This window comes from Cephus cinctus, unplaced genomic scaffold, assembly GCF_000341935.2.
Source record: "Cephus cinctus unplaced genomic scaffold, Ccin1 Ccin1_scaffold0215, whole genome shotgun sequence".
Classification (NCBI taxonomy): Eukaryota; Metazoa; Arthropoda; class Insecta; order Hymenoptera; family Cephidae; genus Cephus; species Cephus cinctus.
In genome coordinates this window covers 1,591,687-1,613,180 of record NW_014332933.1, presented here as the reverse complement: position 1 = coordinate 1,613,180, position 21,494 = coordinate 1,591,687, and the positions used below count along the sequence as shown (strand labels likewise).

General features: G+C 42.1%; 1 protein-coding gene and 1 long non-coding RNA gene across 8 annotated transcripts in view; one reads left to right on the top strand and one right to left on the bottom strand.

Annotated features, from left to right (window-relative positions):
* The window catches only part of LOC107265259 (1-phosphatidylinositol 4,5-bisphosphate phosphodiesterase epsilon-1), a 59,251-nt gene that overhangs the window by 3,327 nt on the left and 34,430 nt on the right, over positions 1-21,494 (bottom strand). For 4 of the 7 annotated variants that reach the window (XM_025082376.1, XM_015734535.2, XM_015734540.2 and 1 more), the window contains exons 3-15: positions 15,458-15,766; positions 12,897-13,237; positions 11,685-11,830; positions 7,704-7,899; positions 5,181-5,648; positions 4,264-4,718; positions 2,231-2,516; positions 1,945-2,153; positions 1,572-1,870; positions 1,260-1,486; positions 876-1,103; positions 449-673; positions 26-329 (exon numbers count right to left, since the gene is read on the bottom strand). In XM_025082376.1, coding sequence (XP_024938144.1) covers positions 26-329; positions 449-673; positions 876-1,103; positions 1,260-1,486; positions 1,572-1,870; positions 1,945-2,153; positions 2,231-2,516; positions 4,264-4,718; positions 5,181-5,648; positions 7,704-7,899; positions 11,685-11,707 — 2,920 coding nt within the window. In that variant the 5' untranslated portion in view covers positions 11,708-11,830; positions 12,897-13,237; positions 15,458-15,766. Of the gene's footprint in view, positions 1-25; positions 330-448; positions 674-875; positions 1,104-1,259; positions 1,487-1,571; positions 1,871-1,944; positions 2,154-2,230; positions 2,517-4,263; positions 4,719-5,180; positions 5,649-7,334; positions 7,480-7,703; positions 7,900-11,684; positions 11,831-12,896; positions 13,238-15,457; positions 15,767-19,356; positions 19,819-21,494 lie in introns of those variants that run through there. The other 3 variants (XM_015734537.2, XM_015734539.2, XM_025082377.1) reach the window with 3 other exon arrangements.
* LOC107265260 overlaps positions 20,529-21,494 on the top strand; it is a 35,102-nt gene continuing 34,136 nt past the window's right edge. The window contains exon 1 of the long non-coding RNA XR_001537166.2: positions 20,529-20,807. This is a non-coding gene — a long non-coding RNA (uncharacterized LOC107265260). The remainder of the gene's footprint in view (positions 20,808-21,494) is intronic.

Genomic DNA, 21,494 nt, shown 5'->3' with positions numbered 1-21,494 from the left:
GCCCTACAATGATATAAATACCAACCATCCACGTTATCGTCCTCGTCATCATCTTCCTCGTCGTCCTCATCCTCACTGAAGTATTCTACTACCGAAGTACTACTCATATCAGTTCTCATCTGTTTCATAGAGGAAGCACGATCGGTCATGAGCATTTTCCCACGATGAACAAGTGGAGCATGAGCCAAGGGACCACCGGGATCGACAACCAATTTCTTATTTTTTATAAGAATTCTATAACGTAACTGCGACGGGGAAGGTAGTTGTGGGTCTTCTCCAAAGTCCGTGTCAAAAAGAAATTTTGTTACCAGCTTCTCTCCGAAAACCGTCTGCAACCGTTAATAAAGTTTACACTAATGCGATTAAGTCGGAATTCAATTAAATACCCTCATAAATTTCATTCGTCTGTTCCCCATTGAGTTATCGAACTTCCATTTCATCGATTTACCTGAAATATCTGCGCCATGCGTGCCTGCTGACTTTGCGAGCAATGATTCTCTAGCGACAAGATAACCGGATATGGGGACGTGACGAAGGCGCTTCTATCAATTGCCTCGACAACTGATCTAAATGGTATTTTGGTCGTGAACGTGTGTCCATGATAAATCAGAGGAGAACCATCGTCGCCATCCCAACAGTCAAGTTCTACGCATCGACATCCCGTCAGAAGGACCTATGCAAACATTAATTAAACCCATAGAATACCTTCTCGTTACATGGTCTATGATGCATCAGGATGTTGGGATTCACGTCCACTAAAACGACTGACGATATTTAAACGTCTAGCCTCACGTAATTCACTTCTCTTGGGTAATGTAATTCGATTATTCAGTCACCATAGTATAGGAACTGATTACGCTCGTAAATTTATGTACCTGCGAGTAAAGCTGTACCGAAGATTCACCCTTGAGTTGGTGACCGGTCAGGTAAGTATTGTGAGAACTTGCTATATAATACTGGGATAAGGGTTGCTGCATCTCACTCTCAGAAGGGGTTGCGTATTCATTCGAAAAGGCGTAATTGTCCTTGTCCATCATGTACCGAGCGAAACCCTCGAAAGACAAACACCACTGTATACGTAGGGCCGGATCCGGTTCGTGTCTCTGAAGTGATAGTAAAGGAGTCTCGCTGTATTAAACTTTATATCTGCCCGTAGAACTGTTTCTATGTACCGACTAGTTCGATTTAACACCCCGCCCATCGCTTGAAATTGCGACACTAGATTGAAATCGTGATCGACCCAATAAAGACCCTTTTACCTTGACCAGAGCTTTGATCTCCTCATCCGTCAGCTTCTCCTGTTGTCGCGACTCCAAGAACTTCGTGAAGGTCGCTAAGGTAATAACTTGAGACTTTGATGTGTCTACTCCTGAACAGTTGTTCACTATACTCGCTGCGGCAACGGCGTCAAATATTTGCTTTTTATGTAAATTACTGGTGGTTTTGTATTCGTGAGAGTCTATAGAGTTATTTCTCGTGAGAAGACCTGACAATAAAAATGATAAAACGATTATCGGATCAATTCCACACTTATATTGCGTAGTGTAAAAATTATTAAATATTTTATTTACCAATTCGTTGTGGGGTTGCATCACTTGTTTGTCGCAGTACGGATGGACGAGCATTGAAGTCCCTGAGGGAGCCATCGCTCTGGCTTCGACATGTGATAGCCAGCTGTCCGAAGAGGTCCCTCAGGTCCTTCCTGGCTCTCAAACTGAATGAACGAAAGAGCGCAACGAATTCAACGAAGTTCAATTGCGTTTCATACATGATTGAAGTGGCACGAGCCTTAACTTGCCATGGAGCTTCAGAACCAGCGGTCATCCCGCTCGATCCATTTCGGTCCTTCTCTCTGGCAAGACATAATAAACTACCATCGGATTGATTATACGGTAATCAGACACGACAATTAACATTATTCAATAATATCTTAACTTCTCTTACCTCTGTAAACTAGAATATGGTAAGTTTGGAGTAACGATTCTTTCAGCTGAACCTGGTGGACTTCGTGGTGTTGCACGCTCCCTGCTGGATCTTGGGGATGCTGGTATGATTCTGGTTAGGGATTCTCTGCTGCCAGTAATATGTCGTATAGGTGCCGTCGTTAAACCACCATCGGACGACGAGGAATCGTACTGCTTAAAACTCAGTTCCTGCATAAGATAAAGAAAAATAATAGAGACCCCAAGAAAATGAAGAAAAGGTACAGATGGTCCAGGGTAAGTCTAACCTTCGTTAAAGCATGAATATTTCCAATAGACTTGGTTTTTTTTCCTTTTACATTCCTACGACGAAATGTCCCACTACCAGTCGGTGACAAGGTACCAACACTGTCAGTCATCGACCAGTCGCGACCACCAAAGACTCGAATGGCATCAGCTGTCATTGGCTCAAGGCAACCCTCCTCGTAATACAGTTGTAAATATTTTTCCTTGAGCCAACGGGATCTTCTGTCGGTAAGTTGTTGTTGACGTTTCAATCCTCGTAGCATCCAACAAAGTCCCATGTACCATATTCTACAAGACAGAAAATCCTTTTTTAAATCCATCCGTTGACACATTTAGTCACGAGGTTCAAGTGACAAAATAATATTCACGTGGAGTCAAAAGTATAAGACACATGATATTGATCATATTTATTATTTCTTAAATTAAGGGTGGGTAGGGCTGGTTAATCCCTTGAATATTCAAAGGTGGCGCGCAATATCGATTCGAATGCGTCCCACCCGTATGTGCAGTTCATCTGTGCATGACTGCACTTCTACATGCATTAACTAATTACCATGCAACCTGCATACTCTGTCATTCTTCTACTTAACCGAGCAAAGTTCGCCGAGTCCTAACACCGAGTGCTAACATAATCTTTATTGTAACGCATACAATATATTCGTATAACGCAAACTAATGTAATGTAATGTCACGCCATTCCTTCATCAAGAGAGATCATCGAATGAACGATCAAATGTGAATTAGGGATGTGACAAAAGGGGTAAAATCGTTGGCGATGCGTTAACTTCGCTCAATTTTTTGTCGAGAAAAATTTTGCTTTTGGGGTTTTACCATTGACTGAGTATATTATTTGATATGTATTTCATTTTTTTTCCTATTTTACTCTCTTTTTATAGGAATTCAACGAAACATGTGAATACCACAAACTGTGTGGGAGGTCGTTTTGGACTATTGATCGATCCTCGTAGAATGGGGCCAAAACCATTTCAAAAGCTGCATCAAATCGTGATCCACGTGAAAAGGCGGAAGTCTAGTTAGAAAATATAAAATTGGTCAGTGCGTTTTTCTACCTTTTTTTTTTTGTTAACGAAATAAAGGAAATAAAGACACGTCTACCAATATCATTATCTTCGTGGGATATTTTTTGCACGATAATATACAAAATGCAATGGCAATCTGTATAAAAAAGTCAAGATAATTATTATCGTATAAGTACTCGTAATAACGTGATATACACATATTACAAATTTCCTTTCTGGGTGGCAAATAATGTATGAGAGTTCATTACGGTTAGTCTATATGGTTCACACAGGGATTACTGTTACGCAAGAGAGATAGAAAGAGAGAGAGAGAGAGAGCGAGAGAGAGAGAGAGAGAGAGAGAGAGAGAGAGAGAGAGAGAGAGAGAGAGAGACAGACAGGGATTACTGTTACGCAAGAGAGATAGCAATCTGTATAAAAAAGTCAAGATAATTATTATCGTATAAGTACTCGTAATAACGTGATATACACATATTACAAATTTCCTTTCTGGGTGGCAAATAATGTATGAGAGTTCATTACGGTTAGTCTATATGGTTCACACAGGGATTACTGTTACGCAAGAGAGATAGAAAGAGAGAGAGAGAGAGAGAGAGAGAGAGAGGGAGAGAGAGAGAGAGAGAGAGAGAGAGAGAGAGAGAGAGAGAGAGAGAGGAGGCCCTAGAGAGATTATAGCAAATGCACTATGAAACAAACATTTAATTTCATTTTAATTAATAAGGCATTCAAAGCGCAACGCACAATATTAAGGTTCTATTACATTTTAATGACAGCCATTATGTAATTCCGTTATGAAACAACCAACCTTTTAGATATCTACTAGAATTAAAACGTCAAATTTATGAAAAGACAAGGCAAAAGCACTCCAGCTATGGCTGAGCAGAAAACAGAAGTGACAGAAATGACGGGTATGAGAGCTCTTGCGCTTCCTCGCAACGAGTTGAACCGATTTTTCGTATCGACATGAAGGAAGAAAATCCGAGGAAACAACTCACTTGCTGAGGGCTGGAGGGCAGAGTAGAAAGATGAGGCGATTATCAGAGATAGAGGTGCCATACATCATTCCAATGCAAGAATCCGAACCAGGTAGTCCGTATCTCTTGCATATCATGCGTAAGTCTGCCTCCCGATCTCTCTCACAGCATCCGATCATGACCTCTTTGACGGAACTGAGGTCGAGATATCCATCCTCGAGGGTGACCGCGGCGCAATCGGACTGCTGACTAGCATACTTGGCAACCAGACCAGCTGGTACAGTATCTTCCGGATTGATAGTCAGCGAATACTCGGTGGACGTAGGTGGTACACCGGCAGTCTTCAGAGGACTCCAGGGTGGCTTCTCCCAGATGAAGGTCCCGCAGGCTCTATCAATCCTGGCAAAAACTAGGGCAGTCCTGGAAGTCCCACTTTCGCAGTCCCAGTGTACCAGGGTTGTGCCGTGATGTAATACCTAGAAACAATCAACCCGTAAACTAATCCACAGAGATATAGACACCCTAACTCAATAATACAATTCTTCTATAGGGTAGTGTCATGAATCGACCAATGTATAGAAATGACGAGAGAAATAGAAGGGCTGTGCCACAAAAGGGACTTGTATCGGAACCTTCCGAAATAACGGGGAGGAACGTTAGAAGCGACTGAAACAGGATAAACGTCCGTCGTTATCCTCGCAATTTTTCACATCACCGAATATACTGGTAATGACGGGAAACCATCAGGCCTTATACCCAAAAGAGTTCTCTAACTTTAATACCCAGCCCCGTGTATACAACGAAGATCATAAATACAATATAGACCTTAACATTAATAAAGAAAATAAATTCCTGAACAATAATGAAGAAAGTCAACGATAGTCGACGGCGACGGTATAAACACAGCAGGTAGTAAGGGCTGGGATCAATGAGGTTACCTGCAGGAGATGAAGATCCATTCCCGTGTGCGGTGCGGCAACCGGAAATAGGGCGACACCATGGTCAATGGTTAGGGGTTGAACCGGCTTGTAGGTATCAAGGTCAAGATGATAATCATTCTCATCGCACTCTTCAGCCATATAAGTCTGCTCCAGGGCTGTGGTGTGTATGCTCAGTGTACGGTGAAGGGAACCAGTACTTGCGTCCCTGCCCCTCGCATGATGATGCTGATGGAAACGGGCGACTTTGTCAAGGACCGCCTTCGTGTCATTGCTCGTGTTCGCGTTGACGTTCACCGGGTCGAGCCTCCTTAAGGAACTACCCCTCGAACTCCACCCTGACGGTGCCTCCGTATTACTTTCCAAACTGATCCTCGCGCCAGGCGAGGATGAAGGCACGTTTTCGAGGGTTTCACCCTCTTTATCCTTACTGCTAGCATGCAAAGTCTCTTTACACTCGGCCGGATACTGAAACAATGAATTGTACGTGCTATTAGAAATCACAGACACGATTGGAAGATTGTTTCAACAGGTTACGAAATTCCAGGGGGCGATTAGTAATCGAACGAAGATTGGAAGTCGACGGTCGATAATTCAACCATGACAAAATCAACCTACACGGCAGTTGCATCCTAGAGGATAAACTGTGAAATCGCGTTACTCTCTGTATAACTGTCGAGCAGACGGACGTAATGAGATTTCATGAGAGGTCAAGCCAGGAAGGATGTTCACCAGATTCAGATAGTTTGCTCTTGGTTTATATATTACTTGCATGCACATGGGGATGGTTTGTCCAGAGTCTGGCGTGGTCACAATTCTCTGGTGATAACTGTTAAGCTCAAGCTGGAGGATAAAATGCTATCTTTTCTAATTTTCTTTTCCAGATCTGTTTCTCTTAACTTTGAAACTTGTATCTATAGGATATGTAGTCCTCACGTGTACCAGGAGGTCGATGACCTCGTTACTGCTAGCATGCTAACTCCCTTTATCCTTACAATCTATTTGCTGCCAGTACGAAACAAAAATAAAAGGATATTGCGTGCGAGTACCAAGATAATGGAGTTCCCAAGGGAAACGGTACTGAAGGTGTATACGTGGACGAAATAGTATAGTCAACTGTGCTCACGGTATACAAGAATACGAAATGGCGATACTTTGCTTTCTGCAACAAGAAGAACCACGAAGATGGTACCAAGTTGTTAATTACATTTACAAGGTATCCTAGCTCTTGCGACGTTCACCGCGTATCCGCAGCTTCTTGTCTAGGTACGTGCCAACCATTTTCACTATCAATCACACTGAAGGTAAGTTATGCGGATGCTGTTCGTTAAAATCACATTAACCATAATTAAGAAAATTCACAAATCAGAAAAATCCTATTCGGAGTGACATGACTGTTTTGCATTTTTTTTTTTTCTGAAAGTAGGTAAAATATGTAATTTTATTTTTTATACGTTACTTAAAGTTCTTAATGAGTATCAAATTTGTACTTCCAAGCTCAACGGGTGTCGTTCAACGAAGAGAAACGAAGTCAGATTCGGCCGATAGTTTAACCGATCAATATCAATTGTCAGAAGCAATTTGATTCGGTGCCTTTGTGTTCAAAAGAGTCGAGCAAAGCGGAACGGCTTTGTCCAATGGCGGCACTTTGTCGTCCTATTATGAATATGCATATCGAGGAGCAGGAACGATCACGATGATATTAAACGACAGGAGCAAGTAGTTTCCGCCGGCCTACAACGATCGTAGCTGCTGGAGGCCGATAGAAACCCCTGCACCAATCGTATTTCTTTCGTTCTCTGTAAATTCTATTATCTCTTCCTTTGGTGGGTTTCTCGGTCGATCCAATAGCTCTGGAATATTAATTGTATTTCTTTTCTTCTTTTTGAACTCCAAAGTCGGATAAATAAAGCGATTTAATTTTACGTTCCTCGAGGACGCAATCGATTACCGTCAGGTTTGTAATACATGGACCTAAAGTATTCTTGAGCTTGGAGGCCTTAAAAATATACCGTGTAAATATTTATCAGGCTGGGTAGACGGTTCCAAGGTAAATCGAGTGGATCAAACGAAAGGAACCTTTTGAAGAAGTTGAAAATATCGACGAAAGATTCAAGGGACAATACCGATTCGTTTCTGCATCTTTTACCGTACTATTTCTTTATTTATCCAACCGACGCGCTCTTTCTCCTCTCTCTTTGCATCGAACAGGCACGGTACGCCCTCGATGCTTCCTGGGAGGAAACTCTGCCTGGATTTTGCGATGAAGTTCCTTGGTAGTCTGCCAAATCGCTCGTGTACCGCTCCGTGAACCTATTTGATCCCAGAACTTTTTCCACGCTTACCAACGTCCTCGAGTTCGCACCTATACGTTTGAACGCACTAGGGAAGTCAAGGCGTTTCCCAAAAAAAAAAAAAAGAAAAAAAAAGAAAATTAAAAGAAGCTCCTACTACACGCTACACACAATACACTACGAGTACACTGATGACCAGCCCAATTATTTTAGGCATCTGTGACCTCACCTTCGAAGCCGAGGCGATGGCTTCGCGTAGCTCGCGCAGAAAAGCACCGAAAAAGGGCACGACAGGACATTCCGGCATGGCCAGGGCACGTGCGAGAGCGCGTTCATATTCGGAAGACAGAAGCGCTGATGAGAGGTATTCCAATACCGGAAGTGGCTCGTTCACGCTCTGCCAGAAGGGCTTGAGCTTATTCGACCTGTGAAGAAAAAGAAGATGTGCCATTAGGGATAACGTTAGGGTGCGAAGGGCGTACGTGTAAAAGTGCTGAAGGGATAGAGAGTGAAAACAAAAGGAGAGAAAAATGAAAGAAAGGGCAAGGGTCACGACCTCTGACATCCTCCGACCTAACTCTCCCAGTTGGTGTCTATATGCTCTACGTTGATATATCCCCCAGGACCTTCGAACTTGAGCTGAACTGAAAATCGCTCGTCTATAGTTTGACAAGCCGCAAGGAAGTCCAGTAACTTGTCCAAAGGGAAAAGGAGGACGAAAAGGATGTGCCTAGAATGCTCCTTCGGCATCACAACGCAGTCACAATTATGCTACTACTGTATAACCCGATACGTTGCAAAGGTACGAATTTATATACTACACGTTTTTTTTTCTTACAACTTTGCTACCCCGGTACTAGCTTGCTCTCCCATCTTTGAAAATCAAGGATATCCAAGAATTCAGAAACAACTAAAAGAAACTGCCGGAAGACACATTTATGTTCTGTCCCAACCGTTATTGTTATCTCGCCAAAGATGGTGCGACAGATGCGTCCAAGATCCCTCATAAAAAAAAAAAAAAAAAATCAAAACGCTCGAAAGCAACCTCCAGCTTTCCTACGGTAGATCACAATACATAGGGTGACACTGTGCTCAAAATTTCATAAGACACTGGATAACATAATAGCCAATACACGTAGTTATGGAGCAGCCATAAGAAAGAAAGTTAAATATTTAATAAGAAAACAGAACTAACGTGGTAGTGACGCGTCGTGGACACGTGATACTCGTCCTGTCTCTTTGAAATTCGCGCGATATTAATAAGGCTTGATAATCTGTATAATCCGAGTAAAAACTCATGGGTTTACGTGGTCTACCGCTTTTAATTACCAGACATTTAAATTGATTCGCGAGAGCCTCGTTAGCTACCCGGAAAATAATGGAGTCGAGGCCTCCTGCATACTCTGTTAAACATAAGAATGAAAAATATTAAATATAATGATGTACAAGGGATGGATTCTCATAACGAGCTGGTTTCTGCTTTGTTGAAAAATTAATAATTTTTTATACCGAATCATCCATTTTCAACATCCTCAAACGTTATCGTGTTTCTATATGGGATTAATACGTCATCATGACCTTTTATCTTCTTATACATTGACAGAGTATACAACTTTATATTAAAAAATGAGAACTGCATTAAAGATGCACAAAAAGGAAAAAGAATCTGTTAAAATATATCAATGCCCAGAATCGTATAAACGTGTCAATTTATAATTCAGCGTATATAGTACGTGTACATATGTATATGTGTATATGGACTAGTAAGAATCACGATATATTTCTTATCATCATTAATTACAATGTCCTTTGTGAGATGTATTGATTCATCCTAGCGGTGAACTAGTTTACTAGCCATGCTCTGAGGAACTAACAAATTTAACAGGCGTCCCGACGTCGCAGCGTCTCTTTGGAAATTGTGTTTATATTTCGAAAAGTGTGTTTCGAGACTTAAAACTTTCATGGACGAAGGCTGCAGCTACTGTACTCTGAGTAACTAGAGAGATAGAGAGAGAGAGAGAGAGAGAGAGAGAGAGAGAGAGAGAGAGAGAGATAGCAAGAGTTAGAGGAGTGACTAAGAGAGGAATAGACAGACCAAGAGAGAGTTCATTTCGTTCGGGTCGACGTTATACGGGAAGAGACTGGTCCAGGTCGCCAGTATTCAGAACGCGTAAACCAAGTAGGAGCTGCTGACTACGTCAGCATCTTGTGCTATTGGGAATAATTTATAGGAGGATATAGGTAAAATTTTTCAGTGGCTGCAGCAGGAAGTACAGATTGTCCCATCCCTAAATTCATCCTCCACACATTAATTCCATTCATGGACCATGGAACGCGTTTTCATTCAGTCCTCAGTTCTCATTTTCTTTCATCATTACTTTCTTATATACATCCGGTGCTTTTAAAGAAGGTCAAGTGGCCGAAGGAAACCGAGGTAAGAGCATCGACGGGAAAAGTTTCTTCTTAAGAGTCTAAGATAAATTCCAGAATTCAAAATGTAGATTTAGTCCATGGCGCGGGACTCCATTAAGTGCAAGGGGACGGAGGCGGCCTAGAACAGAAAAACAATAAAAGTAAAAAATACCAGGAATGACGAAAAGCATGTGAATGAGGCAGAAAAGTGTAATCGGCCATACCAAACCCAACGTTATCTCGGATGTTATATTTATATAGATATATTAGACGAGGGCGGTGCGTCGTCGGGAATGCCAAGTGGTTGAACCATGTGACGTCGCCAGAAAGCTTCCTGGGAGCGTGAGACAAACGGGGCAGAATGTCTAGATCGTAGACGGAAATTGAGGTGGCTCATAAAGGTTTACGAACGTCAGCCACCGGGGGAGGCTAATGGAGAGACGCCTGATGTCCAGCAAGAGTAACAAGCTAAAGGACCCTACCTGGACTTCATTCTCTGACACCGGCTAGTCCTGGTGCACCGGGTACGCGTAGGATACGAATCAGGAATGTCATTCAGTTTTAATAATGCAAGCCAGGAGATATCTGTACGTTATAGGACGTTGTACGGACCCCTCACCTTCCATATTTCAGGGGCCGACTTCCTGCTGACCTTTTGAGGTACTTTTTGGTGAACGACCCCTCGTGATTTCCTCTCTATATAACTGCGAGCATCCTCCACTAGAGAAAATGGCAGGAAAATCCTTGTACTGGGAGGTTGAGGAGGTTCGCACAATCGGTGCTTTTATTTTTCAGTGTAATAAACCTGGAATGGTTACGAGGCAGTAGGTAGGTTGAGTACTTAGTCGGGCAGGTTCTCTGCTATGTACATGTAGACCCTATAAAGTGTATCGGATAGAATTCGAGCCCTTTGCCCTTTACTGTATATCGTTAGGTAAATTTTGCCCATTGATTTCCACAATTTCCGCCCACGTCATTGACGTATTAATTCCATAAGGAAAATTGTACTATGCTAATAAGCAACTTACATACCCAGTACTCTTTTGAATTAAGCATGGTCGAATTTAAGTAACAGGCGTAACAGTATCGTGTAATCAATATCGTATCAATTTCGTTTGCTCCTAACATCCGCGTCGATTAATTCCTTTCTATCTGATATCCTATACCCACTACGAAAGTGGTGCGTAACGCATTTCGACATTGCGTCATCGTTAAGCCATACTTATTGATTAAGTTGTCATCGACAGGCCGATATTTCAGTTCGTACAATGTGCTAATGCCTACACAAGCTCTCGATTAATTGTCCTATCAAGCCTCGCGAGTACTGGGAATCTCATGGAGGTTATTCAACAATAAGAAAATTCTATAGCATTGAGAAACCTGAATATAATTAATGGGAAGATACCATTCGCATATAAGCACACCCTAGAGGGGAATTTCTGGAATTGACTGCATATCTTTCCCTTCTTCTCTCGCTTATCCCTTTATCGGTCCATGATCACGTACGTCCCACGACACAAGGAGACTGTCAAAATAAATTTCTTCGAGTTTACTCTGTCTGGCTGTATACGAAAATTAAGGTCGGACTAACTTTGAAAATTATTCATACTTCTTCGAAGCATATGATTTATTTTGGCTTAATGAGAAGATCGAAAAGGGACTATAATTTTGGCATCAGGCTCAAAGGGAGAGTCAGGCAAGAATCACAGTGCAGTTTTTCAATTGTATCGTTCGATTCAAGCTGGATCGATAGACTCCACAGGGTAACGTCTTACGATCGATTCCACCCTTCTCTTACTTGAGACCGGCTACTATCTCCATGGCCGAATTAAAGTTTCCAGTATTCCAGCAGGTCTGCGCCACTCGCAGCAGGCAGGATAGCACAGCCTGTCGTTCTTCTACAGTAGCGCCATTGGTGATGACGTGCGTCACCCATGAGCTCACCTGTGGTTTGACAAAAAGAAAAAAGACAATCAAACAGAGTACAGAGATCGGTGCACGTACGTGTCACAAAGGATCGTTTGAATATTCCCGCCAATAGCCGAGGCCAGCGTCGAAATATCGAACTCGGGCAACAATGACTGCCGCATTTACAAATATTTCACGAATACCGTTTACATACACGCCGTGTCGTCGCATCCGTCATAAAGCGGTTAGTGCATTTGCGGCGCAGTTGAATTTACGGGCGCATGCACTTCCGGAAAGTAAAAATCGATCGTTCTGTAAAACAGCGTCACTTATAATTCCGAATATTCACGCGCTTCGTAAGCGCACAGCGATCTGAGTCCAACCCCGAGAATGTGTCACCCTATCGGAGGCGCGCGAGCCCGTTTCGTACGGAGCAGCAAGGTGTCGAGTGTATTTCAGTTATAACGATACAGTACGCAGTCCTGTATGTATATCCGATACGATTAATGTATACGAGCGTTTTGAAATGCTGAACCCAAACGATGCGTAACTCTGCTTGAAATCCCAGAATTCCACAGTAACAAAAGTACGTATCTTTGAAGGCAAGAGTAGTTCGTTCCACCCGCGTAATTTGTCCGGTATCAAAGGGTTCAACCAGGCCTATGTGTGCCATGCCAACATTCCCGGGATACGTGGGACCTAGATTCGCGAGTGGCGGCGAGGTCGTAGAAAGGATGCGACGAAGGCGCGAGTCTGGTCTTCCGCTGGCGACGCTATTAGGGTTGAGCTATTAGGCTGGCGATGAAAACATTGCAAAGTGGTGGTGGAAGTCTTCGTCATATATCTCCGAGAGATGATATTAATATCACCCGGAGTGGATACAGCTGCTGGTTGACGGATGCAGTCGAATAGTTGGCAACCTTGAGGTGAATACCGTATCGTTGATACGTAAAGCCACGCACACGTTCCTGCCACGTATAAAGTGGGACGAAGCGTTGCTGCGAGGCTAGAGAGAGCGGAGACACGACGTCGCACGAGGACCACCGAGGATGGCCGAAGTGCGAGCAGGTGCAGAGTATAGGAGTACTAGAAGAGTAGGTACCTCATTAAAGCGGTTGATAAGGGTCTGCACGGAGGAGAAGACTGGAGTCAGACCGCTCCCAGGCCACGAGGCTTCGCCCTCGGTTTGCGTCGAGCTGTTGGTCGTACTGGGGGTGTAAGAGTAACTTGGCGATGGCGGCGGTCTTGGCGGCTTCGGCGAACTCACGGTTAGATCCTGAGCCACGTGTCGAAGGTATTCGCTAGGTGGTACCTGATAAAATAGCTGATACTCGCACTCCGTCAATCTGAGGGCCACTTCCTCGGGGAAGTGAAGCAATTTCTGCAAATCCTCCAGCTCCTCGGAGCTCTGAGGCTGCTGCGGCTGCGGCCGCTTCTCCAGCTCTGGAAAATTATATATATATATTAATTTTTTTTTTTTTTTTCATTAGACATTCGCTTTTCCCTCTATCATTTTATTTTTACTTTTGTCTATACTATTTCTCGGGTCGATTTGTCACTCGGGTGTTTATTGACTGAACACCTTAGAATTGTCCTGCAGATTGTCAGATTTTTTTTTTTTTTTTCCATAATAAGAATTTCAGCTTCCACGACTCTCTATCTCTCTTTCTCTCACTCAATCCATCCATAAGCACTGGGTATTCTACTTCGAGACTATTAAGGCTAAATTAAGCTCTCATCATTGTTGATGTCGGTCTGAGTATTGTTAGGTATAAGATAAACATTGAAGCATGAATTCGCTAAAGGGGACGTACTTGTTATGTAAATTGTGAAATCTCGTATGATATGTCGAATCAATAGTAACTGAGGAAGGCTTGACGAAAGTACCTCAAATATTTTATCTCCATTCCCAATTAGAATTTACATGCTCGTGGGATATTGATCTTGTAATTTACGCTAGTACGTTTATAGTAGACTTAGAGTAAAATAATTTAAGTTCGAGCTCTTGTACGAGTACATTTTGAATAGGGGATAACAAGGCTCTTACGTGACGCCATAGTACATTCACAGAAGCGATCGAATAAATAGTCCACGAGCTCGGCAGATTTATCCTGCAATTACATTCGATAACAGGCTGCCCGTCCGCTAGAGATCGTCTGGGTATCTAGAGGCCATACCTACTTCCTATTAGCGTCCTGAAGTTGAAAAATAGTAAGTCATCTAAGAATGTAGAATAATGAAAAACGTCTGGACGGTGACGAATGACGTTAAGCGGCAATGTAAATATCCCAAGGAGCGCCTTAAGGATACGTAATATTTAGCGACAGCAACTCGGGACGATTTTCGAGTTGAAATCCGTGTCTCATTTCTTATTGGTGACATCCACCATCGATTTACGATTGCACTGACGTTTCTCGAGGGAGAAAGGAGGGAGCTAAAGTGACAAAGTGGAAAAAAAGTGAAAAAAAAAAAAACATGCAAAGATTTAACTTTCTTATACCAGAAAGATCAATAAAACCAAAATTGATGTTGTAGCCTAGAATTTTTCGTGTTTCGCCATTACGCAGCCAAAAAGTTTTATTTGGATACGCGAAATCCGGCGAACTTCGAATTACGTAGATCGATTCTTTGCCACGCATCAAAATTTATGGAAGATCCACCGAACAATATATGGTATATTAGATTACGACGGAACCACCGAAAAATTAAGAGTATTTCCATGTAACGATTCGTGCAAATTCAAATACGCGTATAAGAGCTACTGGGATGAACTTATGCGCGTCTTGTTGAAGTCTTAATTGAAATATAAAATATATTTCGAAAGTGATTTTTTCTTCGAAACGAAGTTTCGCGGGTGAATTGAGTTTATCAATGGAAAGCGGTTAATTGGATTAATTTAAACGTTTCCGAAAAACGAGTTATCGACTTCCGTTTCTATAGAACTGTAAAAAGCATTAAGCCCTACAAGAGAGGCGAGTGAATCCGGTAATTACGCGAACGTCGCGTTAATTCAAGCTTGTTTGGAGGAACGAACGAAATTTCTTCTCTGCCGCGTTGATGTTTGAGAGACGAAAAAAAAAAAGAAAAAAAAAAAGTAACAAATGCACACGAACATGACGTTTAATTTGAATAATTTTTGTTAGCCTGTTTTTTATATTCACGCAAATTTAACATTACCTGAAATTCGGTATTCCGATGATTCTTCAAATATAAAACTGGCAATAAAAGTCTCAGATGCAGCTTAAACTTTTGTGCGAGCCCTCGAGATGCTTAGGATTCCCGAAATTCTCCTGAACGTATACAGAGAAGAGCACGATAACCCGTTTAGCTCCAATCATAAGTTATTAACTCGCCAATAATACATAATTCTTCCCAACCTCCCCAATCAATTTTACCCTAGGGGGTTAAAGGAAAAAAAAAAAGTACTTATAGAATTCTCTCAAGGATATAAAAAAAAAGCATCCACCTTATCAAATCCCATTTCTCAACGTCTCACGTAACGTAGCTCAACATTGCGCCATACCCAACTCACGTTGACCAACAGGGAAATATTTATTCTGAAGATAAAACAGTCTCATATATATATATATATCATATATAACAAACTAATCAGACAAAAGTCTATCGTCCATAACTATATGGAAATTTGATTGTAAAGTCAACCTTATCAGGTAATGGTGCGGCCACGAGGGGTTGGAGGATGCGAAAGTGGCTGTCCTCAGCAACGTTAACGTCGACGCAGCGATCTCTGACGATCGTGATGTCCTCCGAGGACGTCCCGAAGTCTGTCCTTCTAAGGTCGTCCTTGCCGAAGCACCGGGACTCGCCAGGTTTCAGCCTGACGGCCGGCGAACAGCGCCAAGCACTCTTTTCCGGCTCGCATCAAGACGGCGCCATCGATAAATCCAGTGAGGATGCGCCTCACCGACAATTTCCCACCTTCAGCCTTGGAAGCTACGCATCGTCGCGACCCTGAAAGCCAGATAAAAAAGCAGATTTATTATATTGTCCTGCCAGACGATTTATAGTCTCAGGAAGGAATTCTCCGTTAGTTACAGAGACCAACCGCCAATAGGGACGTACCGTACCGTTACTAACTACAAGCCTGTGAATTGTCTACACTCTCTTTTTCCCCCCTAGCCGTCTAGATTCATCTTAGAGGTATACCGCTCCTGGTTCGAGGGTTCGAATTGGTAACTGATAAGTCAATTTACTTGGAGCTCCAATAAAGTTGGCTTATCTCATTTTCTCAGCGTTACCCACCGCGGTTGTACTGCTCCCCTAATTTTTAAATGCCATACTTATCAAATTTATCTCTCAAAACTTAATAAGTATCATCCTTCAGCCAGCTACCTGGACAAGTATTTTCTCCGGGAAAAAGGTCGAAGCCGCATCAATCCCAACGGAAATGGTAAGCGTGTCATTGGGACGAGCTAAAAAGATGCTGCCTGCTTTTTCCCAATGTTGATCTCTGTAAAAGTTTCTCGATCCCTTCGCTCCCCTCCGCCACCTCTGTCTTATACACAATTTACAATTTCAAGTATAGACTTTAAAAGTCCACGTCTGTTTCGGCTCCACCGGAAAGTCATACGTGTGCAGCCACTGGATTGGCTTATGGGATCCGCTTTCAGACATTATCCATATCCGGGGCCTAAGCGCGTTCACAGCATTCCTTCGATCCACAACGTAGGAAGGAAAGACGGAAAATTAAAACTCTCAAAGGAAGGTTGGCCTGCAGCGCGCAACTTAGGATTTATACGAAAGGAAATAAGCGCCATATATATACATACATAACCTTCCGACAGTCACACGTGTAACACGCCCCTCCATACAAATACTTAAAAAAAAAAAACTTCCTGCCACAGCTCCCTTATATTTAATACCCTAAAGGAAAAAAAAAAAAAAATATATCTTCGTAAAATAATTCATCGACCACCGGGCAAATATTATTCCCAGATTTTATTCTGCCTCGAACAGTCGTCCTACGTAAGTCCATCCGGATATACCGTATGCGTAAATTTGCATTAGAGAATACAAAGCGCCAAACGTTACGGTATATATAAGAGGACCTCAAAGACTTTTCCACGAATCGCATAAACTATAATTAGATAGAAGGTAACATAAATGCTTGGAATAAATATCTCATGGTAACGTTAGCGACAGACCAGCGATAAGTAGAGTTTAAAGATAACCATAACCCATTCCCTAAACATCTTCCTTGACCATCGAAAGAAATTCTTATAAATAGTACAGTCGACTCTCCGTATAGTAGCGCGCGCGACCTTCCGAGACCCGATAACTAGCGACAGACCGATATTACGGAGAGTCCGCATTCCGCTCTACGTACTGGGCCAAGCATTTGACAGAACCCGGAGTAACGCGCACGCTGAGAGGAACGATAGAGTGGATCAAGCATTTCCCTCAAGGCGCGAGAGCTTAGAGAGAGAGAGATGGAGGGAAATGCAACCATACAAAACGCGTATATAGCGAGAGTTGACTGCAAGTATTAATGGTTGGCCAGTAGCTATATATATCTGTGTATATATAGATATGTATAGAGAACACAGAACTTCATACTGACCAACGTTTCTCATATGCTATTTGAACTAGGGCTTTCAGCTTCGCTCGTTTCCGGTGAAACGTTTTATTAAACTGGCCTAGGCCACAAGGGGAAGTAATAGAGTGCGCTTGATACAATCCATATGTGGTCCCTACAATATGGCCTACGATATAGCTACAGTTACAGGGATATTTGTAAACAACGGTGAAACGACTGTTCACAAGATTCGACAAAAATAATTGAAGCTCCGATCCAGATGGCGCGACCTCTGTGTTTAAATTCATGGGGTTCGATTAATTGTCGCTGGTATTATAGGGAATAATTTCGTAATGGGGGGGAAAAAAATTCCCTATGGAATCGTTTCAGCCAGTAGTAATTCCTCGTCATTTAAACTGATGATAGGCACTATATGCTCTGTGAAGCGTGTAACCCGCTGTCCATGAACATCAATGCCTTCGCACAATGACGTAACGTTATTAGTTTGAACACAATGAGCATTTCGATTGACGATGCTGCATAAAGCAGATGTGCGCAATGTGCGTTGGAAGGTGAATTGGAAGGTCGAAGAGTAAACGTGATCGACTGAAAATTTACTATAAAAGGGAAGGTTCTGCCGTAGTACTACAGTTGCTAGGAGTCACGTAGATTATGCATTGTATGTGTATGCATATACGATGCACAGACTGATTATAGGTATATGCAATCCAATTACGCACGCTTACCGATAATAATTGTTTTAATGGCCAATGGTTAACCGCGTAGTCGATCAATGGATTTGCGCCAATTACTATGACACCGTTATGACTGAAATAATAAGAAAAAAATTGTTCGTATCCGATAAAAATACCACATTTGCTTGACACTCGTGCATATTACATGTTATGTGGAATATGCATATATTCTTGAATTTTAAAGGGGGTCATATAATGGACGCCGGGGGCAGTTTCGTATGTGGCAGTTGGTACAAGAGGTATCAACTTTTGTCAGGAAACTGGGTTAACACGGGAAAACGCATAGGAGAGTGGCAGTTGAAAATTCAATGAAAAAATAGACACGTACCTGACCTGGGCTTTTATCTTTATATTCTATTTAACGAGATTCCGGATGTTCTAGTTACTTATTTTTAGGCTGGCTTGCTTATATGTCTATTCATCCTTCCATTAGACGGCATTGATTTCACGTTTGGAGTATGAGGTCGTAGATACCTGTGTGTATGTATATACACGAGTGCATCTAGAAAATAATACTGTTCTGAAGAATGATTAGATTTTTGAAAGATTTAATTGGATCTTAACCAAATCGCTACAATCAATGTTGATTGGTGTCGCCTTGGATTTTATTAAAATAAATTGAAAGTTAATACAGTCTCTGAGAGAATCGAGTAATTAATCTACTACGGAGAAATTGGGCGATTAAACTGTCTGATGTAGTTTGATCTGGTCACAGATAATCAACTACAGGTGACAGAAGTTAACGGGTTAACATTTATCACGGGCAACGTGGTCCTTTAACGTATTGAAACAAAGTTTGTTAGTCCACACTGTCGACTCCTGTTTGCAGATCAAAGCGACGGTCAAGTTCCTTGCGTTCCGCTGTTTATTGGGTTATGTTCAGTCACTGTCACTGACTACGTTTCCAGTATGCAGTGCATAACTAGGATTAACGAATCGCGCTCGTGTATATTTTTCAAATGTCACATACGACTGGTTAATCCTCCGTGAATTTTGCACAGTGGAAACGTAGCTAATATTTCATGTATCGAATGACTCTGGTAGCGACCTAAAGCACTGACTAGCTATTCATAGTTTTCATATATCAAAATAACGACACTATTTTTACCTGTCGTGCGTGGTCAATACAAAAAAATCAGAATTGCTCTTAATTGCGATTCTACACAGATGACCCGTTATATTAACTCGCTAATAAAGTCTATCGTGTATTATTACCGATCTGTCAATGGCGCGAGAACCTTTCGCACGGAATATCCGGTAAGCTAACTCACGGTCAGATAACTCGTTCAACACTTCAGACGTCAGGAGCGTGAAATATGAAGGTTCCCTCCTCTCTAGGGCACCTGTCACTTTTACCCCGGATAAATAAGCAGAACATTCACGAAATTTTAAGATCCATACATTTACTCTCCATAGGTTAAACACACACAGTAAGAATTATTATCACGCATTTTATATCGTACCGGCTTCAGCTATTATTCTTTCGTTAAACTCCACTCACTAGACTCGGACACGATAGAGAATCGATGAAATTCGTTGATGCGTCTCCGAAATACTGAATCAATCCGACGGTAGGAAGGCATACACGTCAACGTCTTAAAAATAGACATTAATACCGGGTTGGCGTTGGACTTGCTGGTATTGAGTGTGACGTCGGTACTTGGAAGGTTCATGCACCGAAATGGCTAACCTTAGGAACGTTAACTTTAATGCGGCCATATTGGCTGTGCATTACAACACGTCACGGATTATACGAATGAATGATTTACTTTGCAGTGGTAGACTAGATATGTGAAAATGCAGATAGTATAACCCGTGTAGGACTACGAACATCGTGGAAGTTGGAAATAACGATAAAAGATGGCTGGCCATCTATTCGCAAATGCCTGAAAATGGCGTCCTACGAAAATGGCCTCCCTCTCAGGATGCAGAGTGGGTAGGTATGTACCACTCGGCTCTTGTATTATTTTACAACCGTAATTTCCCGAGGTAGCTACCCGCCACCACCGTCGAGCGTGGTCGTAGCTACGTACGCTACTAGGATGAAAGTTTCCTAGCTACGATTTCACGTAAGTTCCACGTTCGGCCGAGCCGGGGCGAAACGGGTAGTCGCCACGTAAGAGTGTCATACGCGCCATATTTCTGACGAATATCGAGGGTGATGCGTAGAATAAATATACTGCACGAAAGTGAGTCGACTTTTATTGGGAGTAACACGGAACCTATGAAAACCTTCTGCTAGCGGGAGGCCTATTGTCTAACGAAACGAGAATCGCAGCCAATAGAATTTCGTCCAGCAGTCAACGACCAATCGGATTTCACGCAACCGGACGCCATTGGGCGAACGATCGATTTACGTTATAATGATAATGCTTAGAAGTTTCATAGAAACGAAAAGCCACTTTTCCTATTCTCTGTGTATCTGGCTTCTGTAAAGCGTTAGTCCTTGTGAGTATTTGCCATTGTGTTGCCTATCTCAGTCTGCCGCTTCTTAACGGACCAGAGAGACATTGTCAAAGAATATTCTCTCGCTACATTGACTTCGAATCTTGCCGTGTTTGTCGCGTCAATGAGGCTCCTACAGGAATTCTCATTAGTGCGGTATGCTGATGACATGGTGATGATGCGGAATTAGTTTTCGCCTCGGTTGTTCTCTCGCGATACAGGTTTCCTGTACTACCTGTTTACCCTCAGTGGCATAGTTGAGAGATGCGTTCGCAAGGTTGGTAGACAATTACATGGAAAAAATTTGATATTTTTTTTTCATTTATAAAATATTAAATATTCATTGGCATGTTCACTATAGAATTATATATATAGCAAGGGAAAATATAATTCAATTGGCAGTACGATTTATCCAATTTTACGGGATTTACTGTATCTCGGATTTAATCGAGAAAAACTCAAGGGAATGACACCTTGAATCTTTGATACGTTTCGCGATCCATGTTTCTGGAATATTCGTGACATCTCGTAATGGCGTTTATCGGACCTCTCACTGTGTAAACTTTCGATTAAACATGGAGAAATAAAGGTAGGCGAGTATCGATGCTCAAGAGTCGAATAAGAATTAAACATTACAGAAGTGTCCCGAAACTTTTCATTTGCATGTAAAGTCAATGGAGAAGGAGGAACGATGATTCGACTCTAGCGGGATGGAAATTCTCGTTAAGTTCTTCGGTAATATAGCGAAAGGAATTTTACTCCTTATGGAATTCATGCGAATTTCATCAACTCTGTATAATCTTCTCACTCTCCTTTACTTTCGCCCGTTCTATCTGATTCTGTCTAATATAAATATTTCCTAGAGAAATTGAAAGGCACCTCTGAAGACTTTGTCCTTCGTTCACTTGGCGAGTCGCCATTATGCTAAACTCCAAGTCGACATTCTATTATACATAAGGACACC